Raw genomic sequence first — 23,072 nt, forward strand, 5'->3', positions numbered from 1 at the left:
ATAAACCTTCTCTGATCTGCTGCTAATGCAATTATATCCCTGCTTAAATAACGAGACCAAAACTGCACACATTACGTCTGGTCTTATTACGGCCTTGTACAACTATTGTTCGACTTCCCTACTCTACTTCACTTGCATTGAGGGCCAACTTTTTATTTGCCTTCCTCATTACTTGCTGTAGCTTCTTTAAAATTCATTTATTGAGGGCAGCACGGTGGCGCAGTGGTTAGCACTGCTGCCTCACAGCACCGAGGACCTAGGTTCGATGCCAGCCCCGGGTCACTGTCCGTGTAGAGTTTGCACATTCTCCCCATGTCTGCATGGGTCTCACCCCCACAATCCAAAGATGTGCAGGGTAGGTGGATTGGCCACGCTAAATTGCCACTTAATTGAAAATATTAAAATAAAATAAAACTCATTTATTGGGATGTGGGCATTGCTGGCTCGACCAGCATTTATTATCCCTCAGAAGGTGGTGGTTAGCTGCCTTCTTGAATTGCTGTAGTGGTGTAGGTACACCTATGCTGCTGTTAGGAAGGGGTTCCATGATTTTGACCCAGTGACTGTGAAGGAACAGTGATATATTTCCAAGTCAGGATGGTGACTTGGAGAGGAACTTCCAGGTGGCGGTGTTCCCAGGTATCTACTGTCCTTGTCCTTCTAGATGGCAGTGTTTGTGGGTTTGGGAGGTGCTGCCTAAGGAGCCTTGGTGACTTTCTGCAGTGCATCTTGTAGATGGTACACACTGCTGCCATTGTTTGTTGGTGGTGGAGGGAATGAGTTTGTGGATAGAGTTTGTGAAATAGGCTGCTTTATCCTGGATGGTCTTGAGCTTCTAGAGTGGTGTCCCTAGACTCAGCCGGGCAAGTGGAGAGTTGCTTGGATTTGGAATGCGCTGCCTAGGAGTGTGGTGGAGGCAGATTCCATAGGAGGTTTCAAAAGGGAACTGGATATATATTTGAAAGTGATGAATTTAGAGGGCTACAGAGATAGGGCTGAGGAATGGGACTATCTAGGTAGCTCTTTCAGGAGCTGGTGGGAACACGAGGGGCTGAAAGGACTCCTTCTGTGCTGTAAAATTTTGTGATTCTGTAAAATATTCTGAACAGCAATAGGCATCCCACATTCATTCCCGCCAGACTCCATTCTTTTGCATGCGTTCAGTAAGAACCTCTGCAAAATCTAGTACTGGCCGCACTGCAACAATACAATTTTACAGATTACCTAGAAAAGCACTGCACAGATTAGTAACGGATATTTTAGGCAGAGCTCAAACTTGCATCAGGATGGTTAGGACACTCAATTTGCATAATGATCATTAATACGTTCTCTTTGTTCCCTATTGCCTGTTTAAACACGTATCGAATTCACCACCTTTACCAAAACCTCAAAAGCTTTCAGTTCAGCTAAATGACTTGTGAACAAACTTATCAAATGTTTTCCCAATGCCAACATATAGAACAACCCCTTACACAATTAGCAACATAGTGACCTCAAAAACTGCTCAATGTGGACAATTTTCTTTTTATAAATCCAGTTTTCAATTTTTCAATTTACTTAGGATATTTTGGAACCAACGTTTGTGGGGGTTTTTCGAAATCATTCAGTACAGTTGCATTGTCTGAACGTTGCAAATTTTGATGGTAGTATCCCTTACATTTGCTTTAATCAAAATATGTTTAAGAACCAGAATTGTTGGAACATATTTTAGGCTATGGGCTACTGTTAGCGCTTCAATCATCATTTAGGAAATAACTCACTTCCTTTACATATCCTGTTACACCAACTAATATAACAGAAAAAGTTAGCCAATTTCAGTGAATCTTCAAATATTCCAATACCTCGTTGAAAATTTCATCGCTGACCACTATTTCCTTCACCACCTCAGATGCATCCGCTGTCATTTGTTACTCAATAGGGAATATTAGCAACATCTTCCAGCGAAAACCACTGTGAAAAATAATTTTAGAATTCAACCGTACTATCATAACCCTCTCATCTATAAGCATTACTTGAAGCGTCCACAGTGTGATAGCCAAAAACAATTCTAAAATGTTTCTTCATTATTATGGAATGCATGACAACCTTAATTGCAGATTTACCCAAAATTATTTGAAAAGATGGACTCTATTGTACACCTTCACTTCCTTTTCAGGCTCCTTTTAATTGCTTCCCACAGGTTACTTAAATGGCAATAAGACAAGCACCATGACCCAAATGTAATGAAAACAAATCAGTCATTAGTTACAAAAATAATTCTGAAAAATGTAAAACATTTAATCTACCTTATATAAATGGAAAATAGTCTGTACTATGAAGAGCCAAACAACTGGTAATTTAAATCCAAAAACAAAGTGACATTTTATTCTCTACTACATTATTCTAAAGTTAATCCTCGGCAAAGAACAAGCCTCCCTGCAGCACCCAAGCACTCACCTGTCACTCTTGATGTACTACCAAACCTAAAGAACTCTGCCAGTTTACCACTACATAGCAATTCCTTTGTGATCATCTCACTAAACCAAATTTAAAAGGTAACCAGATTGAACCACGCCTATAAGGGGCTTATACTATAATCGTAAGTCACCAGGAAATCTGTGAACAAAATTAGGCTCTCTAGGTATCAATTATAAAAGAAATGTTTGTTTTAATTCAAATGGGAAAAAAAATAACACGTTAGAATATAACACTGCCCGTAAATCCAGAGTCTATTTGATGAGTAGTCATTCAATTTCCAATGGCATCGCATATTGGGTGTCAAATAATATGGTCACGCTCACGCTGGCTTCTGCGGTCTTTAAGCTGCTGTGTTTCTCACTATTTCCTTTCTGTTTTTCTCCCCCTTAAATCTTGTTTTTGTTTATATGTATTTTTCTTCCTTCCTTTCAGATGGAATGGAGAGGAGAGGAAAAAGCTACTAATAGCGAATGGCTGCAGTGGTAGATGAATGAAACATAGCCCTCTGCACCCCCATATCCACGCCATCCCCAAATCACTCATGCCCCTCAAGTCTGCCCAACTATTCAATCTGTAATTCTCATTTCCTTCAACCAAGTCATTAGCATATATGGTGAAAATATTTGTTCATATACCGATTCTTGGAAAATATATTCTGCCAATGAGAGAACAAACCCTTCGTATCTCGACTTTGTCTCATATCTTCCCAACCAATCATCAACTAATGCCACAACCTTATCTACAATTCCGTGCACTTCAATTTTTGTTTATTTGCTTATCAAATGCCAAGTAGAAACATAAAAAGTTAACAGTTCAGATCATTGATCTTAGTTAGTAGGTCATCCACATCAAACATTCTTTGTTCCTTTCTGCACAGATGGTGCCTAACCTGCTGAGCGTTTTCAGCATTTTCTGTTATTTCAGATTTCCAGCATTTTTTTGGTCCCCTTATCAAAGCCGTCTGGCGGTCCATACGGACAGCATTCACAGACTCTCCCCTATCCACAACGCTAGTGGCTTCCTCAAAATATGTAACTGGATAAGCTATACATAACCTACCCTTCATAAATCCATGCTGACTCTCTGATCAACTTATACTTGTCCAAATGTTCAGCCATTCTGTCTCTGATGATAGATTCCAGTAACTTTTCCACAACTGGTATTAAATTGATGGGCCTATAGTTACATGGTTTCTCCCTCCTGCCTGGGAAATTCTGTGGTCTTGAAATAAAAACTTTATGGAACGTATTAAAGGAAAATTCAGTGGATATATTTAATCACTATTGTAAAATATAATTTTACACATCATTTAAATCCTTATTTTCAACATCAGAAATTTTCATTACCAATTAAAAATTGAGAAAATGTGAGTCATTTGTGAAAATGCATTCGTCAGATTGGACAATCACAGCATGATATACTCCAACTATTTAATTAAATCTACCGTGGAACTGCTTGCATTGAAAAGGCGCATCACATTGCCACACAAAGGGGTAATGGGTACTACAAGTACTCCGAAAGGTTCAGATATTAAACAGGTCCCATGCACTGAATATTCTGTGGAAAGCACTATTTTTCTTTTCAATTTTTCCATGTTATGCTCTACCATGCTGATGTTTGCTATAATGTGTTTAAGTGTGGGCTGAGGTGACTTGCATCAGATTTTGCCTTGTTGTATGAAAGCACCCATTTTCTGCTTAGGTCTGCATGGATGCCATTGGTTAGCAACGACTTCTGAATATATCCTAACAATTTTTAACATCATATGCAACAACTCCAGTGCTCCATATTTTGAATATTTAATGGGTCAGTTCCATATTAAACTAAAAGGCTTCTTTTTAATCAGCGGTTAGAAGACAATACATTTGTGTCAAATGTATGGCGTTAAATTCTGCAAATATTGCAGAATATGAGTTGATTTCATTTTTTCCCCTTAAATTTAAAGCACCCAATTTTTTTTTCCAATTAAGGGCCAATTTAGAGTGGCCAATCCATCTACCCTGCACATCTTTGGGTTGTGGGGGTGAGACTCACGCAGGCACAGGGAGTGTGCAAACTCCACATGGACAGTGACCCGAGGCCGGGATCCAACCCGGGTCCCCGGCGCCGTGAGGCAGAAGTGCTAACCACTGCACCACCGTGCCACCCTCTCAGGGCTTTCTCTAGTTATAAGGAAAAGCTATAGAAACAAGGGCCTTTTTCATTAGAAGAGACAAGACAAAGACCATTTGACACGCGCATTCAAATTTGAGAGGTTTTAATGAGGGAAGAAAAACTGGTGAAAGGGAAATTAAGATCACCAACAAAAAGATGAAGGAAGAAGTTAGAGACTTTTACTTAAAACTCAAAGAATGGTGGAAACAGAATAGATGTTTTTATAAAAAGGGAAGCGGATAAACATGAAAGAGAGCACATTTAAAAGGATTTGGGGAAAGGGGACTAAGTGGATAACTGTTTGAGAGCCATAGGTGCCATTGGCGAATAGCATCCATAATAGTCTTGCACAATTCTATAATTATGTTGCCCGACTACAAATTCACTGGAATTCCTGACTTTGAAACTTCTGGCGTTTGTGGATTGGTAATTATGGAGGTAGATTGGTAATTATGGGGACAAGAGTGTTGTCAAAAGAGAAATTACATTATGCTACTTCTCGGCATTCACCTAGGACATCTAATCCTATTTTGCAATTATAGATTATTCCAATTTTGAGATAAACCTCATTGATTTCCCTTCATGAGTTGATCTCATTGCATTAATCTGGAAAAATATTTTATGTAGACATAATTACACTTCAAGTGCGATTAGATCAAAACTACTTTATTCTACTTTTTAAGGAAACTATAAATCTTCGATTTTTTTTAAAACTACAAACAAGATAAAAATAAAAACAGTTTTCATGTTTTATTTCTGAATCAGTTCTAGAACAGCACAGTAATGAAACCTCTCTCCCTTTCGAGACTGTATGTACATACGGTATACAGTACAGCTTTGCTCTCATTCCAGCCATGCAGGGATGTGAAGACTATCACCTTCTTTTGTACATTTCTGTGTCAAAGGATAAAAACTATTTTAATCTACTGTCAGTCCAAATAATACATACTAACTGTAGAAATATAGCAACACAAAATTTATTCTAATTGAAAATGGGGGGAAAAAAGAACAATGGGACGCATAGTTATTTACTATTGTCTTGTTTTTCATAGAAAGGGCATCAAAATCACATTGTTAAAACCATTTAATTTAAAAATCATTCATGTGGCAGTGAGAGAGAATGTTATTGCGAATGCTTTATCGCGTATAAAGAGACTTTTGGGAACTTTTGGGGGGAGGCGAAATTCTCTAAGGTATAATTTTATTGTTAATACATTCTCTTAAATCTTTGTAATGGTTGATAAGGTAGAACAGTCTGAGGAATGAAAATGTCTTTTAAATTAAGACGTTTCATATTTAAGAAGAGGGAATGTGTTAGGATTTTGGGAAATTACCCAAGTTAACAGTGAGCACAAGATGAAAACAAAATAACAGACAATGAACATGACTAACAGACATCTATGAGGAATAATGAGATGTAATTTGCCCAGTAACAAGATTAGCAGGCGTCTAAGGAGACATTGAGGTGCGAATGGCCATATCAGAAACCTTGTTTACCAGAGATCAGTGGGGCTATACAAACGATAACTTCTAAAAGCAAGGAATTTGCAGACAGTTAAATCCACTGCTAGCACCCTTACTGAGGAAGCCACCGAGGCCTGTTCCATCTAATATTTAGAGGCATGGCAGATTAGACATATGTCCTCTAAAAGACCGTTTCATGCCTTCGCTGAACCAGCAAGAGATGTTTCTCCAGACTTGGTCACCGAAACGGTATTGTAGGGATTAGCTCGTTTTGACCGACATAGAATTTCAAAATTTGAAATGTTTATTGGGAAAAGGGTTGTTTCCTTGAGTTCAGGGAACATGGGTATATTTTGGGAGCAAGAGGTAACTTCAGATAAAATGGTGTGTTTAGTTATTAATATACTTCAGTGTCATAGTCTATAATAGTCTTTTGCAGTGTCTTTTTTGCTTTACTTTTACTTTGATAAATATTCTTCATTAATTGTTTACACGACTGGACTGGTTTCTCACTGGGTTGTAAATTGTTCCTCACATTATTCCAAACAAATATACACCACTAAGAATCTGTGTTTCAAGTTATCCTTCCGGGTTTTGAGACACTCCCGCAGGTAAGCGGGATTAACAACATGAAGCAAATTTTGCACATAACAAGCTCCCACAAAAAATAATAAAATAAATGACCAGATCACGGAGTTCAAATGATGGTAGAGGGATAAATGTTGGCCAAAATACTGGCTGAGCCCCCCAGCTCTTCTTCAAATACTTCCATAGGACTTTCTATATCTACCTGAATGGGTAAATAAGGCCTCTTGTTTAAAGTCGTATCCAAAAGGTGAAACAGAATTGCCAGTTACGATTATGTGCGCAAGTCTCTAGAACAGGGTTTGATTTGCAACTTTCTGCTTCGGAAGTGACAGTGTTATGAGCTGATAGGGACATCTGTAAAACATGGAAATTTATTCTGCAGGCCGAGTCCCTCGAACAAATAGCAGCAAAATACTTTCTAGTTGTTTTGCTAAGTGCCCCGCCACCCCCAATTCCTCCCCACAGCACCCAGTCTACCTTTCTCTGCACCTTACCTGGAAAGTAAGGCTACCTCATCAATGCTGCTATTGTTGCCAACTGTTGGCAGCTATGTGACAGTGGCCTACAGTGATGGGCCCTCTGGTTCCTTTGTGTACCTCTGGTGAAGCGATGAGTTCCTGCTTCCCGATCATTGGGAACAGTTGAGATCAGGAGTTAACCATACAGGAATCTGAGGTGTAAACCGTTCATTCCCTCATTTATTTGTGCAACGTGTTAAGTTTGACAGGTGTGTGCTATGAAACCACTGCAGGTAGTTCGGATGTTCACCATTTCTGCCTTCCTTTATGAATTGAAATATAAAGTGATGCAGAATTCTTATTTATCGTAGTTTCTTTTTTGGCTTTTTAATAACTAATGCATTCTACATATTTGTAATTCTTTTCCCGGTTTACAATGTTAATTGCACCAAACTGATACACAATCATATAGCTGTGCATTACCCTGGTTCCAGTTTGTAATAACTTTGATGCTAAGCTGAATGCTATTCCCAATACGAACAAGTGTTTTCAGAAGTGCACATTCCTCCCAGTGGGCAATCATTCTATGTCTATTATTTCATATTAATGCTAAAATGCTTGTTGGATTGGCAGTATACTTCTGCAATTAAAAAGTATTTTAGTTAGTACTGAGGTGGGCAAGAGCTGAAACCTGCAATAGGCAGAAATGTACCGTGTGTGTGAAAAACAGTGCATGAACGAGAATGCAGACAACAATCCAGATATTTAGGGCAGCACGATGGCGCAGTGGTTAGCACTGCTGTCGCACGGCACCGAGGTCCCAGGTTCGATCCCGGCTCTGGGTCACTGTCCCTGTGGAGTTTGCACATTCTCCCCGTGTTTGCGGGGGTTTCGCCCCCGCAACCCATAGGGTAGGTGGATTGGCCACGCTAAATTACCCCTTAAATGAAAAAAAACCCAAAATATCTGGATTGTTGTTTTTTTAAATTTAGAGTGCCCAATTCATTTTTTCCAATTAAGGGGCAATTTAGCGTGGCCAATCCACCTAGCCTGCACATCTTTGGGTTGTGGGGGTGAGACCCACGCAGACACGGGGAGAATGTGTAAACACGACACGGACAGTGACCCAGGGCCGGGATCACACCCGGGTCCTCGTCGCCGTGAGGCAGCAGTGCTAACCACTGCGCCACCCAATCCAGAAATTTTGAACGGCTGACAGATTAAATTATTGTAAAACCTTATTCAACAATATCACAAGAAAATTCTTTATATTGTCTATCAGCTCCAATCGCAAGTACTTGAATACTTAATTTGACAAAGTAAACAGTCCAGTTACGTTCCAGGCCAAGCATTATGTGAAACAGGAAGGAATCTCGGGGATGGTATTGCAATTTTCCTGTTCCATTCACAGAACAACTCCAACATACAAGTGTAGTGGTTTCATGATGAGAACAGACAATGCTCAGATTGCGATTTCAGCTTTTCATCAAAGTTGAGACTAGTTATAAAGTGATGAAGGGTCATCCACCTGGAACATTAAATCTTATTCTATCTCCAAAAATGCTGTCTGACCAGCTGAGCATTTCCTGTTTTAATTTCAACTTTCCAGCTTCTGCCGTATTTTGCTTCAATAAAATGGACATATCACAAAAAACTACCATACTTTTTCACCGAATAGACAGCCGAATTGTAAGAAGACCAAGTTATTTTAGTACTTTGTCATACAGTATTCAATCTCATTCCAATTTTTACCTATCATAGTTTCAATAATAATAACAACTGGCGTAGCTATCACTGCATAGGCTACAATCTGAAGGATGTTACTCTGAAAATAGGGATCTGAAATCGATTAGCATTTACTTGGGACATAGGTTTAATTTCATTTCATGGGCAGTTCTTTGAACAGTGCAGGCACCAAGCCTCACCTTGCATGCTGAGATGAATTGCTCTTCGTAGATCTGCTTCTTCATCTTCTGTCTCCATGTGCTGGCGGCTTAACGTCAATGCCCGCTGCAGACTTTCCTCGTCATCGTCCAGAGTATTTGTAATTGATTTAGACATATCGATTGCTTGTTCCCAGTCATTGTTTTGTACCCTATAAAACATGATAAGAGAAAGATTAAAGGCCAGAATGCAGAGTCGATAATACTCATACAAAAACCTCCCGAAGTTGTTCTTACTAGGTATCACATTCCATACATTGTTAATATAATAAAGGACATTTTGTTCCCTTAATTAATCTTTTCTGGTGCTTATCTGCTGTAAAAGCATTAAAAAACACATTTTGTTTTCTCGAACATTCCTGATTTTAGTCTGGGGAAATGGACCCTGTAGTACATGGGAGCATTGCCCCTCTGGAGTTAGAATTTTACACAGCAAAATAGTCCCAGAAATGAGGGGCATCAGGTGTACAGAAGAAAGAATAAAGGTTTGAGCAATTTTATTCTTCAGTACCTCTGACCAAATTCTGTTCGCTGATTTGTCTCCTCTCCAATTAGCTTTGGCCTCTCTCGTTGCACCACTTTCATCCTTTTCAGTAACTCATCAGCTTCGCATTCTGGCAGTTCTCCTCTTACTACAAATATCGAATAACCTGGAGAAATTATACAGTTAATCAAGCATATAGCATCCTGGGCTTTATAAATAGGGGCATAGAGTACATAAAGCCAGGAAGTTATGCTAAACCAAGATAAAACACTAGTTCCGTCTCAGTTGGAGCATAATGTTTAATGCTGGACACTAAGTTTTAGGAAGGACAAGAAAGATTTGGAGAGTACAGAGACATTTACAAGTATGGTTCTGGGGATGAGGGATTAGAGTTCGGTGAAAAGATTGGAGAAGCTGGGGTTGCTCTCCTGGGAGCAGAGACGGACAAGAGTAGATCTGGCTGCGGTGTTCAAAACCGTGAAGATCTTCGAAAGAGTAAATAAGGAGAAACTGTTTCCAATGGCTGAAGGATCAATTATGAGGGGGCAAAGAATCAAGCTTTCGAACCACCGGTGGCACAAGAAACCTTATTTTTAACGCAACATGGGGAAAGAGCATGGGAGTGGCACTAACTGGCTTGCTCTTCAAAAGAGCCGGCGCAGAACAGACGGGTAAATGGCCTCCTCCTGTTCTATACTATTTTAGAATTTGGTTAAATTAAACAACACAAAGGCAGCATGTGGTGCAGTGGTTAGCACCGGGACTGCGGCGCTGAGGACCCGGGTTCGAATCCTGGCCCTGGGTCACTGTCCGTGTGGAGTTTGCACATTCTCCCCGTGTCGGCATGGGTTTCACCCCCACAACCCAAAGATGTGCAGGTTAGGTGGATTGGCCACACTAAATTGCCTCTTAGTTGGAACAAATAATTGGCTACTCTAAATTTATATAAAAAAAGAAAATTAAACACATATTCTTTTTACTACAAACCCTTAGTTAACCATCTTAAATGAGATTATTCTGATATGAACACAAGCCTCTCCTCCATCAAACAACCACGTATAATCATTTTTTACAATATCAACTATGACTTTGAACCTCCTAAGATAGCTAATTGGTGAAGGTCAAAGACCTCCACCCTTTTGGAACAGTGATCTGGATGGTTATAGCTTAACAATTAAATGGGCCACATTTGATTAAGCAGTCATGATTAAATACAATGTCCTACACAATCACGTTACTTCTGCTAAAACATTTGCACATTTGTAGAAAAACCATCGACAAAATCCAAGCCCCGCATTAAAAATCCAACAGCCCAGGATCCCCAACCTCACCCCTAAAATTCAGAAACCCTAGCATTAAAAATCCAAACCCACAGGGTACAAATAATCTATCCCCGTACATTAGGAATTTGCAATAAACAAAGCAGACCAGGAGTGCCATCTTGACTCCATCCAAACCATAATCCACTCTTGATCAGAGGGTTGTGGGTCTGAACCCCACACAAGGTTTTGAGATCAGAAGCTTAATTAATACTGCAAAGCAGCGACATGAAATGTTGCATTAGGGGAGATGCCATTCCTTAGTTGGGACAGTAAACTGAGATTTTCCTGCTCAGGGATGACAGTTTTGTCCTTCGAGGAAGAACAGTCACTTGCTAAGTTATCTGACCAATATTCCTTCCTTAACCAACACCACTAGCAAAGATTGGCTGATTACTCAATTTACTAGTTTGTGGAATGTTGCTGGCACAGAACGAATTTTGCATTTACCTCTGCCAAACTCGCCAGCTTTAAGAAACTGGATATATCGGGCGGCATGGTGGTGCAGTGGTTTGCACTGCTGCCTCACAGCGCTGAGGATCCGGGTTCGATCCTGGCCCTGTGTCACTGTTTGTGTGGATTTGCACATTCTCCCCTTGTCCGCATGGATTTAACCCCCACAGCCCAAAGGTGTGCACGGTAGGTGGATTGACCACGCTAAATTGCCCCTTAATTGGGAAAAAAAAGAAATGGGCACTTTAAATTTAAAAAAAAGGAATTTGATATATTATTATAGATGTATTTTTCATTACCATATCTGCTCTGTAAATCAGAATAAATAAGCAAAGGGAAATGAAAAATGTCACACAGGTGGACTATTCTGGGGCCAAAACTGGAGTATGCTATTGGGAAACAGTAACGGAAATTTTAGAGTATGCCCAAATAGCTCCGTCTACTTGGGAATTACTGGATGCCAACTGAGAACCGAAAATGGAATGTTTTCTATATTTTGGCGTAAAAATCCTTCATCTCAATGATCTCGGCAGTCACAGCAAAGACATAGAGGAGTAAAAGTAGCAGAGAATGTATTCATGGACATTCTAACTTACTTTGAGGTGAGATGCAGAGCTATGCTTGATCCTGAGAAGTTGGTTCTGATTTTTTTGATGATATAACCCTATCCAGCAAATTGAGATCTCCACCTTCACAAGCTCTAACTCAAATTACTATTACAATGTGCTTTGCTACTGATGCACATTTCTACAGGTTCATTCTTCTGGCCAATTTCCTCCCTGCCTTGTTTTGGAAGGTATTAACTCCCTGCTGATTATGGCCCCACAGCCACAAGAACACTGCCCAGTAGCTTGTTTATATGGCCACTCTCCGCATGCACGGTTAAATGCCAAGTATTGGCAGGCCATTTAGCTGTGAAGGTATCACAGGTTTTTACATTTAGAATAGATAACTTCTAAATATAACTTAAACAAAAGCTCTTTTTCTACAAATAAGATATTATATTGTTAAGTATCAAAGCACGATTTGGTGCTTCCTGTGCCCCAAAATAGAAATCTTTCTGTCCTCATTTATGAAAGCAATGTAACACGTGCGAGCTACTAATAATTTGCAAGAATACCTGGAGACTTTATTCACATAGTCTAAAAATTGCACCTCAAAATAATCAGAGAACCTTCCTCATTTATATTGTTTATCTAGCTTAGATTTTATTTTTTATTAATAACGAACAAAGTTTCTGTGATATTAAACAAGGGATACCTTCTTGCTGCAATTGAGCCAAGAAGAGGGCGAGGTAAGTGTCGGAGATCAACTCTGGACCCGTCAATAAAGAATTCAGGTTGAACCACTGGACAGAAAAGAAAGCACAGGTTATGCAGTCCATCTTTGAAATATACAATAGAAAGATTAATTCTGTGCTGTAACCACTCTGTGATAACAGTGACTTATTTTCAAGTACATCCAGATTTCTTTACTCATTCTTTAATAGGGGCTGTTTAGCACAGGGCTAAATCGCTGGCTTTGAAAGCAGACCAAGGCAGGCCAGCAGCACGGTTCAATTCCCTTAACAGCCTCCCCGAACAGGCGCCGGAATGTGGCAACTAGGGGCTTTTCACAGTAACTTCATTTGAAGCCTACTTGTGACAATAAGCGATTTTCATTTCATTTCATTTCATATCCCCCAACAGAAAATATGAGGAAGGGTGTCACCTAGTGGTCAAGCTGTTGTTAAACAGCCTGTTGTTATTGCTTCCAGGTTTTGGGAAGTTAAGGAAATTACCAAGTACACAGCTATCAAGCCAGAGGTTGGTCACTGTCCGTGTGGAGTTTGCACATTCTCCCCGTGTTTGCTTGGGTTTCGCCCCCACGATCCAAAGATGTGCAGGTGGATTGGTCACGCTAAATTGTCCCTTAATTGGAAAAAAATGAATTCGGCCCATCGAGTCTGCACCGGCTCTCGGAAAGAGCACCCTACCCAAGCCCACACCACCCTATCCCCATAACCCAGTAACCCCACTCAACCAACACTAAGGGCAATTTTGGACACTAAGGGCAATTTAGCATGGCCAATCCACCTAACCTGCACATCTTTGGACTGTGGGAGGAAACCGGAGCACCCGGAGGAAACCCACGCACACAATGGGGAGGACGTGCAGACTCCGCACAGACAGTGAGCCAAGCCGGGAATCGAACCTGGGACCCTGGAGCTGTGAAGCAATTGCGCTATCCACTATGCTACCGTGCTGCCCCAAATCTTCCTGATCTGAATGGCTCGATGTTCCAACATACAGTAAATTTACCAGCCGCGTTGTGGAGGCCAGAAATTTGACTTTATCCATTTTTAAAAAATCGATCATGCTTTTTTGCAAACGTCAATTTCTCAAATTCATAAATGTACCCCTGCAGACACCTTGGAATTATAATCACGGTGTAGAGTTAGGCTTTCTTACATTTACTGACTTGTATTTATATAGTGCCTTTAACACAGAAAAACTGTCAGGAGTTTTGTAGGCCGGAAATTAGCGTAAGCCGTACCCGTGTTTACATCACCACTTTATCACCCCCTGTTCCAAATTCAGTAGAGATCCTAGATAGAGAAAATGGCAATGGAACGCCTTATGAACCCCCAGGAATTTGAGGTCGCAGCGACCAGCAGCAGAGTAGGACAGTGTCCTGTTTGGGAAGATGAGATCAGGAAATATCTCAAAGGGAAAGGATGGCCCCTTTGGAGCGAATTCTGCAATAATGAGGAAACAGGACCCGGGAGTATAGGACATACTTGGTGGGAGAGCCTGTCAGAGATCCACAAGAAGAGCTTGGGAAAAGCTCGCAAGCCGATGGCAATCGTGTCCTGTTTGGCACAATTGCGAGGCACAGAGGAGGTCGTTAGGATGCTCCGTAGAGAGATAGAGGAGAGAGACAGAATTAGTGAGGTAGACGTGAGTGAGGTAGAGAAAGAGAATCGAGATCTGAAAGAGCAGTTAGCAGCAAGGGACAGACAGGTGGATGATGCCAAGAAGGCACATCAGTCTTGTCTCGCGCATTTGAACAGTTTTCAGACACATTTTGATAAGGCCTACCAGAACACGCAACGTGCGGTCTTGGTAAGACAAGAAACAGAACAGCAAGTTGAGAAATTGCAGAAACAGTGCAATGATTTAAAAGCAGCCCTACGAGCATTCCATACTTCCACAACGGAACAAAGGCAGAGCTCAGTAGACCACGCAAAATGCCAGAAGCAAATTGCAGAATTGCAATCTCTGCTGTCCGTGCAAAATGGATTTCAAAGTACATTCGGACCACAGTTAGATCAAGAAAACGGCCCCGACTGGCAGGAATTAAACGAGACTGCCCATAGATACGTACATGGGACATGAATGCAGGAAAAACCCCAGAAAAGGAAAGCGCCCCAAACCCCAACCGAACAGGCAGAACACACTACCATGAATCCTGTAACCACACACCGCAGGGGAAGGAAAAGCAGACTTCCTTTACACAACCCCGTTAACAGTGACCCAATTACAGAACGCGTGTGGAAAAATTACACCGTTCCTTCCCTCTTCAGACCCCCACCAATTTTTCGCGAAAGTCAAACAACAGGCAACCATGTACGGCCTGGACGAAAAGGAGCAAGTGAAGCTCACAGTTTTAAGCCTCAACCCTTCAGTTGTAGCAGCCCTTCCCGACCCACAGAATGTAGGAGGAGGCACACTCCAAGAGATGCACAAAGCGATCCTTGATACGATCGGCTTTAACAGATGGCCTAAATAAGTGTAGGCAAAAGAAGGCAGAGCACCCCACAGCGTTTGCTGGACGTTTGTGGATTCACTTTACCGCAGTTTTCGGAGAGTTAGCCCGTGCCCATTTGTCCCCAGATAATATGGCCAAATGGACTTGAATTCTAGTCTCCCACGCCACAGAAGCAGGACGAAAAGCTTGCACAAATTATGACCCCTCAGATGAGGCCCACAATGAAAAATGGGTTTTGAAGAGATTGTCCCGCGCTTGGGAGCAATCAATTGCAGGCAAAACCGCATTTATAACACCTGATGAAGAGCAGACAGAAATGAACCCAGTTAAAGCACACCAGAACCCCGCATGGCTAAATGAGGGCAGGAACAGCCAACCCCAGCCAAAACCTCAAGAATGTTATAATTGTGGACAGCTAGGACACTTTGCCGAGAGTGCAATGTGCCCCAGAAGCAGCAGAGAAACCAACAGGCACCCTAAACAATAGGGCAAAGCCGATCCATAGTGTTAGCGCCCGTTCAGAGAATGCAGACATGAACAGCACCAACTGACGGTGTTCGGGCTCCCCAACTTGGGTCTGCGACACCCTTTGGGACAAGTCTGGTAGACCGGCAGTAGCAGGCAAAGTTCGGGGACAACCCGTAGAATTTCTTTGGGACACAGGAGGGTCCCGCACCACACTCAATTCCTCCACAATGTTTCAGCGAGTCACGTGGCCCACAACAGACACCATCACACTCAGCGGCTTTACAGGCCATTTACAACAGGGACACATCACAGCCCCTATAGCTATACAGATAGGTAACATCACGACCAAGCACCCCGTAGTTTTAGTTGATCTGCCCCAGACAGCAGAACATAACCTTGGGATCGATTGCATGAGCTCCCATAACCTTTCTTTTGACCCAGTTAACAAGTGTGTATGGAAAATGGCAAAGGCAGCACGAGCCCCCGCCACGAACACAGTATGAGGGTACGTAAATAGGATTAGCTCAGTAGGAGACTTCTGGTGCGACCCTCGAACCATTAGTGCATACAAACATGTTAGGGCAGTCCTGCAGGAACATAAAGCAGCATTTGCACAGCACAAGCATGACTGTGGCAATTTGGCTGGCTTTGTGAACATTACAGGTCCCGACCTTAAACCCCAGAAGCAGTACGGATTTCCCCAGGAAGCAGAGGGAGAAATCTCCAAACTAATAGAGAATTTGTTGGATCAAGGCGTACTCAGATCCGTAGCCTCCACAAACAACACACCTATTTGGCCCGTCAGGAAACCGGATGGATCATGGCGACTGACCATTGATTACCGGGAACTGAACAAAGTAACCCCAGCAGCAGCCCCCACCATAGCCACGAGTCCCGAGACCATGCTCAAACAGGGACTCCAGTCAAAAAAAATTTCGGGTTTGGACATTAGTAATGGCTTCTGGTCCATTCCATTGGCTAAAGCATGCAAGTACAAATTTGCCTTTACATTCCAAGGGCAACAATACACATGGACGTGCCTTCCACAACTCCCCCTCCATTTTCCACCGACAGCTGGCAAATGGTTTAGCAAACCTTTCCCGCCCGATTGTCTGGTCCAGTATGCAGACGACTTGTTACTCCAGACAGACACAAAGGGAGAGCACATTTTGCTTCTCGCCGAGCTCCTAGCACCCCTAAAAGAAACTGGCTGTAAAGTCAACCCCAAGAAGGCCCAGATTCTGAAAGAAAAAGTGATTTACTTGGAAACAGTGATCACTCAGAGTAAACGCGAGATCGAGCACAAGAGAATTGACTCGATCGTCAAATTGCCCCTTCCCCACAAGGTTACGGAACAAGTGCTGGAAAATGGGATTAGGATAGCTGCTGGATGGCAGACACAGACACGATGGGACTCTTCCTGTGCTATAAAACTCTATGCTTCTATGATTCTGATATGATACAGACAGTAAATGTTTGGTTCAGCTGCAGCTAACTGAGGCGGCAGGGTAGGTGGTCAGCCAGGAGAGCTTTGTAAGAGTCAAATCTGGAAGGTAACAAGGGCAGTACGGTGGTGCAGCGGTTAGCATTGCCATATCATGGCACTGAGGACCCAGCCCCGAGTCACTTTCCATGTGGAGTTTGCATATTCTCCCCATGTCTGCGTGGGTCTCACCCCCACAACCCAAAGATGTGCAGGGTAGGTTTATTTACCACCTAAAACTGCCCTTTAATCGGAAAAAAAGAAATCTGGAAGATGAAAAAAACTCACCTGCGGTATAATGGTGGCAAGCCAAGCCAATGTGATGGTGAGGATATAGGGATGGCGGCTCAGCTGATCAGTTAAGCTGCTGACATTACAAACAGTTCAGTTCAACATGGAACATTGTCCTGGGTGGGAAATGCAGCCATTGGCAGGGGTACAGCATTTGTGGTGAGGACCCAAAACAATGGCTCTGGTCACTCCAGTGTTCAGCTAAGGAAATCACAGCTCATTCAAGATTAGGGCGTGAATTCGCCACCTACCCAGCCATGAGTTCCTCGGTGGCGTGCCGTCGCCGGCAGCGGGATTCTCCGTTCTTGACGCCGGCCAATGGGATTTCTCATTGTGGCCATCTCATACCCGCCGGGAAATCCGCGGGCAGGGTGCATTGCCAGCGGAACGGAGAATCCTGCCGGTGGAGAATTCACCCCAGATGTCTGACTTCATTGAGGCAGTGGAGGAGCTGAAACAGGCAGTGGATAGGTGCAGCTGGGCGTCATCCACGCATAAATAGAAGCTAATCCCATGTCAGAATATGATGTCACCAAGAGACGGTATGAAGACAAAGAAGAGGAAGTGGCCAAGATTAGACTCTAGAGGTCCTGATGCAAAGGCATTGCTAGCCATGCTCTGGCTACAATCACACGGGTATAAACGAAAGCCAATAACAGCAGTCACACTGATCTGGACAATGGGATGATGATGATGATGTGGTCAACAGCGTCAAAAGGTTGCAAAGAGGTCGAGCAAGAATGATGCACCATGATCACAGTCACTAAGAACATGATTTGTGACTTTGGTTAGGGTCATTTTGTTGCTGTGGGTAATGAAGAAACCTCGTTCCGGTCGGAAAAGGCACGGCCTACTGAACCATAAAAATAATGCAACTGTGTAGCAATAGTTTTAAAATTATTTCTTGAAAAGCAAACCAAATCTATTGGGAGTTTTCTTCTCTCCAGATGAAGATAGTTTTTTAAAAGTAAAAAAAGAGTAATGAGAAACCCGGAAACAGGGTATTTTGTAAGGTTGAATAAAGAGGTGAGAAAAATCGTCAGAAGTATGGAAAAGACTTTGCACATGGAATGCTCTAATACTTCTGATATTGTGGAGATGAAATAGCACTCGGGGAGAATGGGATCAAAGGCTATGGGGAGAAAGCAGGATTAGGCTATTGAGTTGGATGATCAGCCATGATCGTGATGAACGGCGGAGCAGGCTCGAAGGGCCAAAAGGCTATTTCTCCTTCTCCTATCTTCTATGTATGTATCCGTGTATGAAATTCAGAATTCCGTCGCAGCTCTTTAATGTTAAAGAGTGAACTACCTGATTTCCTAATTTTCGTACTGTAAACCAATGTTCTTTGTAGTTGCATATAAATGCCCTTTCAATTCTGTGGAAACAACAAACACGTAGACAGACCTTAAACCACATTGCAAGTGATATGTTTAAAAATAAGCAATTTTGTTTTCCAAAATGCCTACTGCCAAATAAAATGGATATTGAATATTTGTGACTGTTTTTAAGAGCATAGATTGAAAAACTGAATCCAAAATCTGAAAATTAAAATTAAGAGCCACAATAAAAACATTAATCTTAAAATACTGAGAACACACTGTATTTATATATAATGCGTCTTACACTGGGTCAATCCTTAATCGCTGATATTCTGGGCTGTTGAAGAGGGTAATCTCTAAACACCAAACACTCAAGGCAGTACTAATCACCTGTAGAAATAAAATTGCTTTGAAAGCTCTTTGGATTTTACAACAATACAGTAGAACCCACTTAAAATACACAATTTGAAAAGCAACATCTGGTTTTTAACACATGCAAAGATCTGTGCACTAACTCGAAGGTATGCTTCAGCAAAGGACTACTTTCATTTCCGAAGAGCCCAATCCCTCTCCACCCAACAATCATGAGTTCAGTATTTATAGTTATTTCCCCAATGGAAATAACTAGGGTAAAACGGATTGTTTCTACTTGGGCTGTACCTCTTTACATTATTTTAACCTAATACTCTGTTGTAGACACAATCTAATGAATAGGAAATCGCTTTTTTAAAACTCACAATGTTCACACAAAACATTGTTAACAGTCTCACAAAGTGCAATTTTCAATTATGCTTACAATACTCTGCAACATTTGCAAGCCTGCAAAAAAAACCCATAAGAATAAAAATGGGCCATTCAATCCGAAGCCCGTCTGCCATCCAATTGAATCATGGCTAATCCGATACTCCTTGATACCCTTATCTGAGGTTTGAGAATTTCTATTGACCCAACATTCACAGCCACTGGTGGGTGTGGTGAGGGAGGAGGAACGAATTAGTGTGTGTGTGAAAAACTATTTAGTGATTTCACTCCAGCATAGTGTGGCTCCTTGTTCTGGATTCCCTCACCCGAGGATATAGCTTACCCAAGTATAATTTATTGAATTATTTTACCATCTTTAGTGTGAACTTCAAAACAAGTAAAATTAAGTCGTCTCCACTATCAATTTTTTTTCATGCCTTATTGATCAGAAGAATATTAGTGTGGAAAGATCCAACTGGAACACTTTGAAGAGGATTTGGAGAAGGTGACCAGGTAGATACCACATCAGAAATTGGTTATTTGAGGAAAGGCTTCAAGCATTCGAGTTATTTTCTTTAGAGAGAGAGTGAGAGAGACATAAATACTTCTAAGGGTTAGAAGAAACATTCTGGTTATCTGAATTGGGTAAGAGAGGTAGGCCAAAGATCATATCCATAAAATCTATGGGCAAAGATGGTCTGCATTCCATGAATTTTTCACAGTATATTTCTTTAAAAAAAAATAAAAAATGTTAGAGTACCCAATTTATTTTTTCCAATTAAGGGGCAATTTAGCGTGGCCAATCCACCTACATTGTACATCTTTGGGTTGTGGGGGTGAAATCCACGCAAACATAGGGAGAATGTGCAAACTCCACACGGACAGTGACCCAGAGCCAGGATCGAACCTGGGACCTCGGCGTCGTGAGGCAGCAGAACTATCCACTGTGCCCACCGTGTTGCCCTGATGATATATTTCATACAAATAATTTGACAACTTCTTGAGAGGAGTGATACTTTGTCATTGCGGGAGGTGTGATAATAAGGGGTCACGGAGAGCTACATTCTTCTGGAGTATTATGTGATTGCTTTGGTGAGGAATTCCACAAATTCACCATTCCTGCAGTAGTTCTTTTTTCTAATTCCCCCCCACCCCGCCCCCACAATAGAGTAGCATGGTTAAAAGATGGATGAGTGTTTGAGCTGTTTCTCCTTTGACTGGATTGGGGAGGGGAGCCTGGACGGGTCAAATAGTCTTTTTGTTTTTAATCCTTCTCTGATGTTAGGAATTTACAGGCTGTCAATTGAATGATGATTTTGAACCTGCTCCTCAAAAGGCTGGGTAACAAACAACTGCTGAAGGTTTTGGCAAACAGATGATAGATGTGAAGTAGCAGAGAAAGGGTTGGCATTGTGGGCTAGAAATTTTTTAAAAACCAACTGTGTGCTCAAAGCAAAATACCCGCCCCCCCCCATGATTGAACCAGAGAGAAGTAACCGTGTCGGAGTCCATGGAAGAGTCACAAGTGTGTTCATGCACTACTGCACTGAGCTATAATAACTACATAAAAACTACACATTCTAAATGGTGGATGAGCAACTTAAACAAATGAACAAAAATAACTTTTTATAACTTTTATCCTAAAGATACACGTCAAATGTTGCATTATTTTGAAAGCTGTGAATACATTTTAAATACTTCAATTATTTTATGTTGGGTCATTTAAATTTAAAAAAAAAATCAATCCACAAGCAAGAAAGAAGGGGCATTGCCATTTTATTCCAAAATGTAGCTTGGTCATTTTAAATCTCTACGTTAACATAATAGAAGCATGTGGCTAGTTTTATATTTGAAACCTTCCACCAAAAAACACTGCCAATTAAAAATATTATTTTTCTAAAACACCACTCAAATATGCTTTGGCAATAGAGGGATTTATCGGTGCTTTCAATCTTGTACTGAATTGTTAGTAAATTTGCAATGCCAAAAGAAACGGATCAGAAAGGGGGAGGGTAGCTTTTGCAATTAGTTTTCAGAATGTTGCACAGGTTGCCAACTGACTCCGAGAGGACTGGCAGCTAACTGATTCAGGAATGATTTTCCATTTGATTTTCCCACCTTTGGCACTATTCTAAAGCCTCTAAAATGGGAAATTCAGTGGAATGAGGTGGGGGAGAACAAGCATTTGGTCTACCACTGCAAGATTATAATGGTGCTACAATGCTAATATACTGTATGATTCAAATATTAAGCTACTTCATTGCCAGGTGAATCACCAGATTAGACTGTTAAAGAGAATAAGCAGAAAAATGAACAACTAAAGTTTATTCAACCTGAATACTTTTGCCTCCATCTTTTGTTTTCTTAATTGACAAAATTATATAAAATACTAACGCAAAATAGCCAAGGAAATAAATACAGTGCATCTTTATGATCATATTTGGATATGACCAGGTTTGTCTAATTCCACCCAGTTCCTCTCCACGCTAAAGTACATTTGGGAGCAATGCTTCTGCAATTATGATTGGGGCAATCAGGCACTAAACTAGAACTACCAATATTGCTATTTACTTAATCACTGCCGTTAAATATTTCCTCCTCACAGGACAAGGTTCTTTCACTAGCTAAAACTGTTAATTTGGGGGTTGCTTTGGCGTCACGACAACAGTAAAAATTCATGGTAGACGATTTATGGCTGCCATTAACCAAAATATTGTCATGTGTATCAGGCCAAATTTCAGTTTCCATCCCCTTCAATTATTTGATGGTGATTCCAGCTTTATATTAGCCCTGAGCTGCATTAATAGTAGAGGTGCTTTGGCAGTGATAGCTATGGACAGGTTTGTAAATACCGACAATTCCAATAATGTGCATTTTTCTGTGTTAAAAATAGTGTATGCTGATGTTTAGCGAATAAAATAGTTGCAGAACTGACTTAGAAACAACATGGAGAAAATGATTGAGAAAGCCAGATCAGAAACTAAAACGAGATAAGTAAAAAGCAAAGCATGAGGAAGCAGATAAGCAATAGAAAAAGAACAAATCAAACTAGCCAATTAAATTCAGCTTGCTAGCCCTGTCCACTGTGATGTAATTAAGTCTTATTTATCAACTACAAGGGTAAAGGAAAAACAATCAATTCTTATCACTTCTGAATAGTGTGCGAAAAGTGGAGAGAGGAAGAAATAAGAAAATAGTTATTGCAAGCTGCAATGCATTTATAGGCTTAAATTCAGACACTTACTTGAATTGAAAAGAATCCACTGTCATCCATATTTCCTGAAGGTTGCTACATTGAAAGAGAAAAAGTGAGTGATGATGGGAATAAAGCAAAAATTCATGGTACACAGATTAAATGCCAATGGTGCCCATTATTGATTGGCAAAGTATGTAACAGTCTGCATAATTTCAACGGGCAACTGGAAGAAACGAGACTGGGATCACATGTTAATAAACTACGGGCTAATACTGAGGTGCTCTTCACATTTGTGTGAATTTACTATCGGAATTGTGGAAGGCAGATGAGATCTTGGTTTAACAATTTACCATACATGTGACATTTCCAACATGGCAGCACTCCCTCGGCACTGCGGTAAGTGTCAGTTTAGTTTATGTGCATAGGTCTCTAGAGCAGGACTGGAATGCAGAACACTCCGACTCAGAGGGTGCTACCACTGAGGCATGGTAAGTGGTCTAC

The 23,072-nt window shown here is 41.2% G+C and overlaps 1 protein-coding gene across 3 annotated transcripts in view; it reads right to left on the reverse strand.

Annotated features, from left to right (window-relative positions):
• The window catches only part of atxn3 (ataxin 3), a 70,425-nt gene that overhangs the window by 19,456 nt on the left and 27,897 nt on the right, over positions 1 to 23,072 (reverse strand). For 2 of the 3 annotated variants that reach the window (XM_072492242.1, XM_072492249.1), the window contains exons 3-7: positions 22,620 to 22,664; positions 18,624 to 18,690; positions 12,581 to 12,668; positions 9,576 to 9,714; positions 9,047 to 9,216 (exon numbers count right to left, since the gene is read on the reverse strand). In XM_072492242.1, coding sequence (XP_072348343.1) covers positions 9,047 to 9,216; positions 9,576 to 9,714; positions 12,581 to 12,668; positions 18,624 to 18,690; positions 22,620 to 22,664 — 509 coding nt within the window. Of the gene's footprint in view, positions 1 to 9,046; positions 9,217 to 9,575; positions 9,715 to 12,580; positions 12,669 to 18,623; positions 18,691 to 18,938; positions 19,025 to 22,619; positions 22,665 to 23,072 lie in introns of all 3 variants that reach the window. The other variant, XM_072492237.1, reaches the window with a different exon arrangement.

Source organism: Scyliorhinus torazame, chromosome 2, assembly GCF_047496885.1.
Source record: "Scyliorhinus torazame isolate Kashiwa2021f chromosome 2, sScyTor2.1, whole genome shotgun sequence".
In the NCBI taxonomy this organism is placed as follows: domain Eukaryota; kingdom Metazoa; phylum Chordata; class Chondrichthyes; order Carcharhiniformes; family Scyliorhinidae; genus Scyliorhinus; species Scyliorhinus torazame.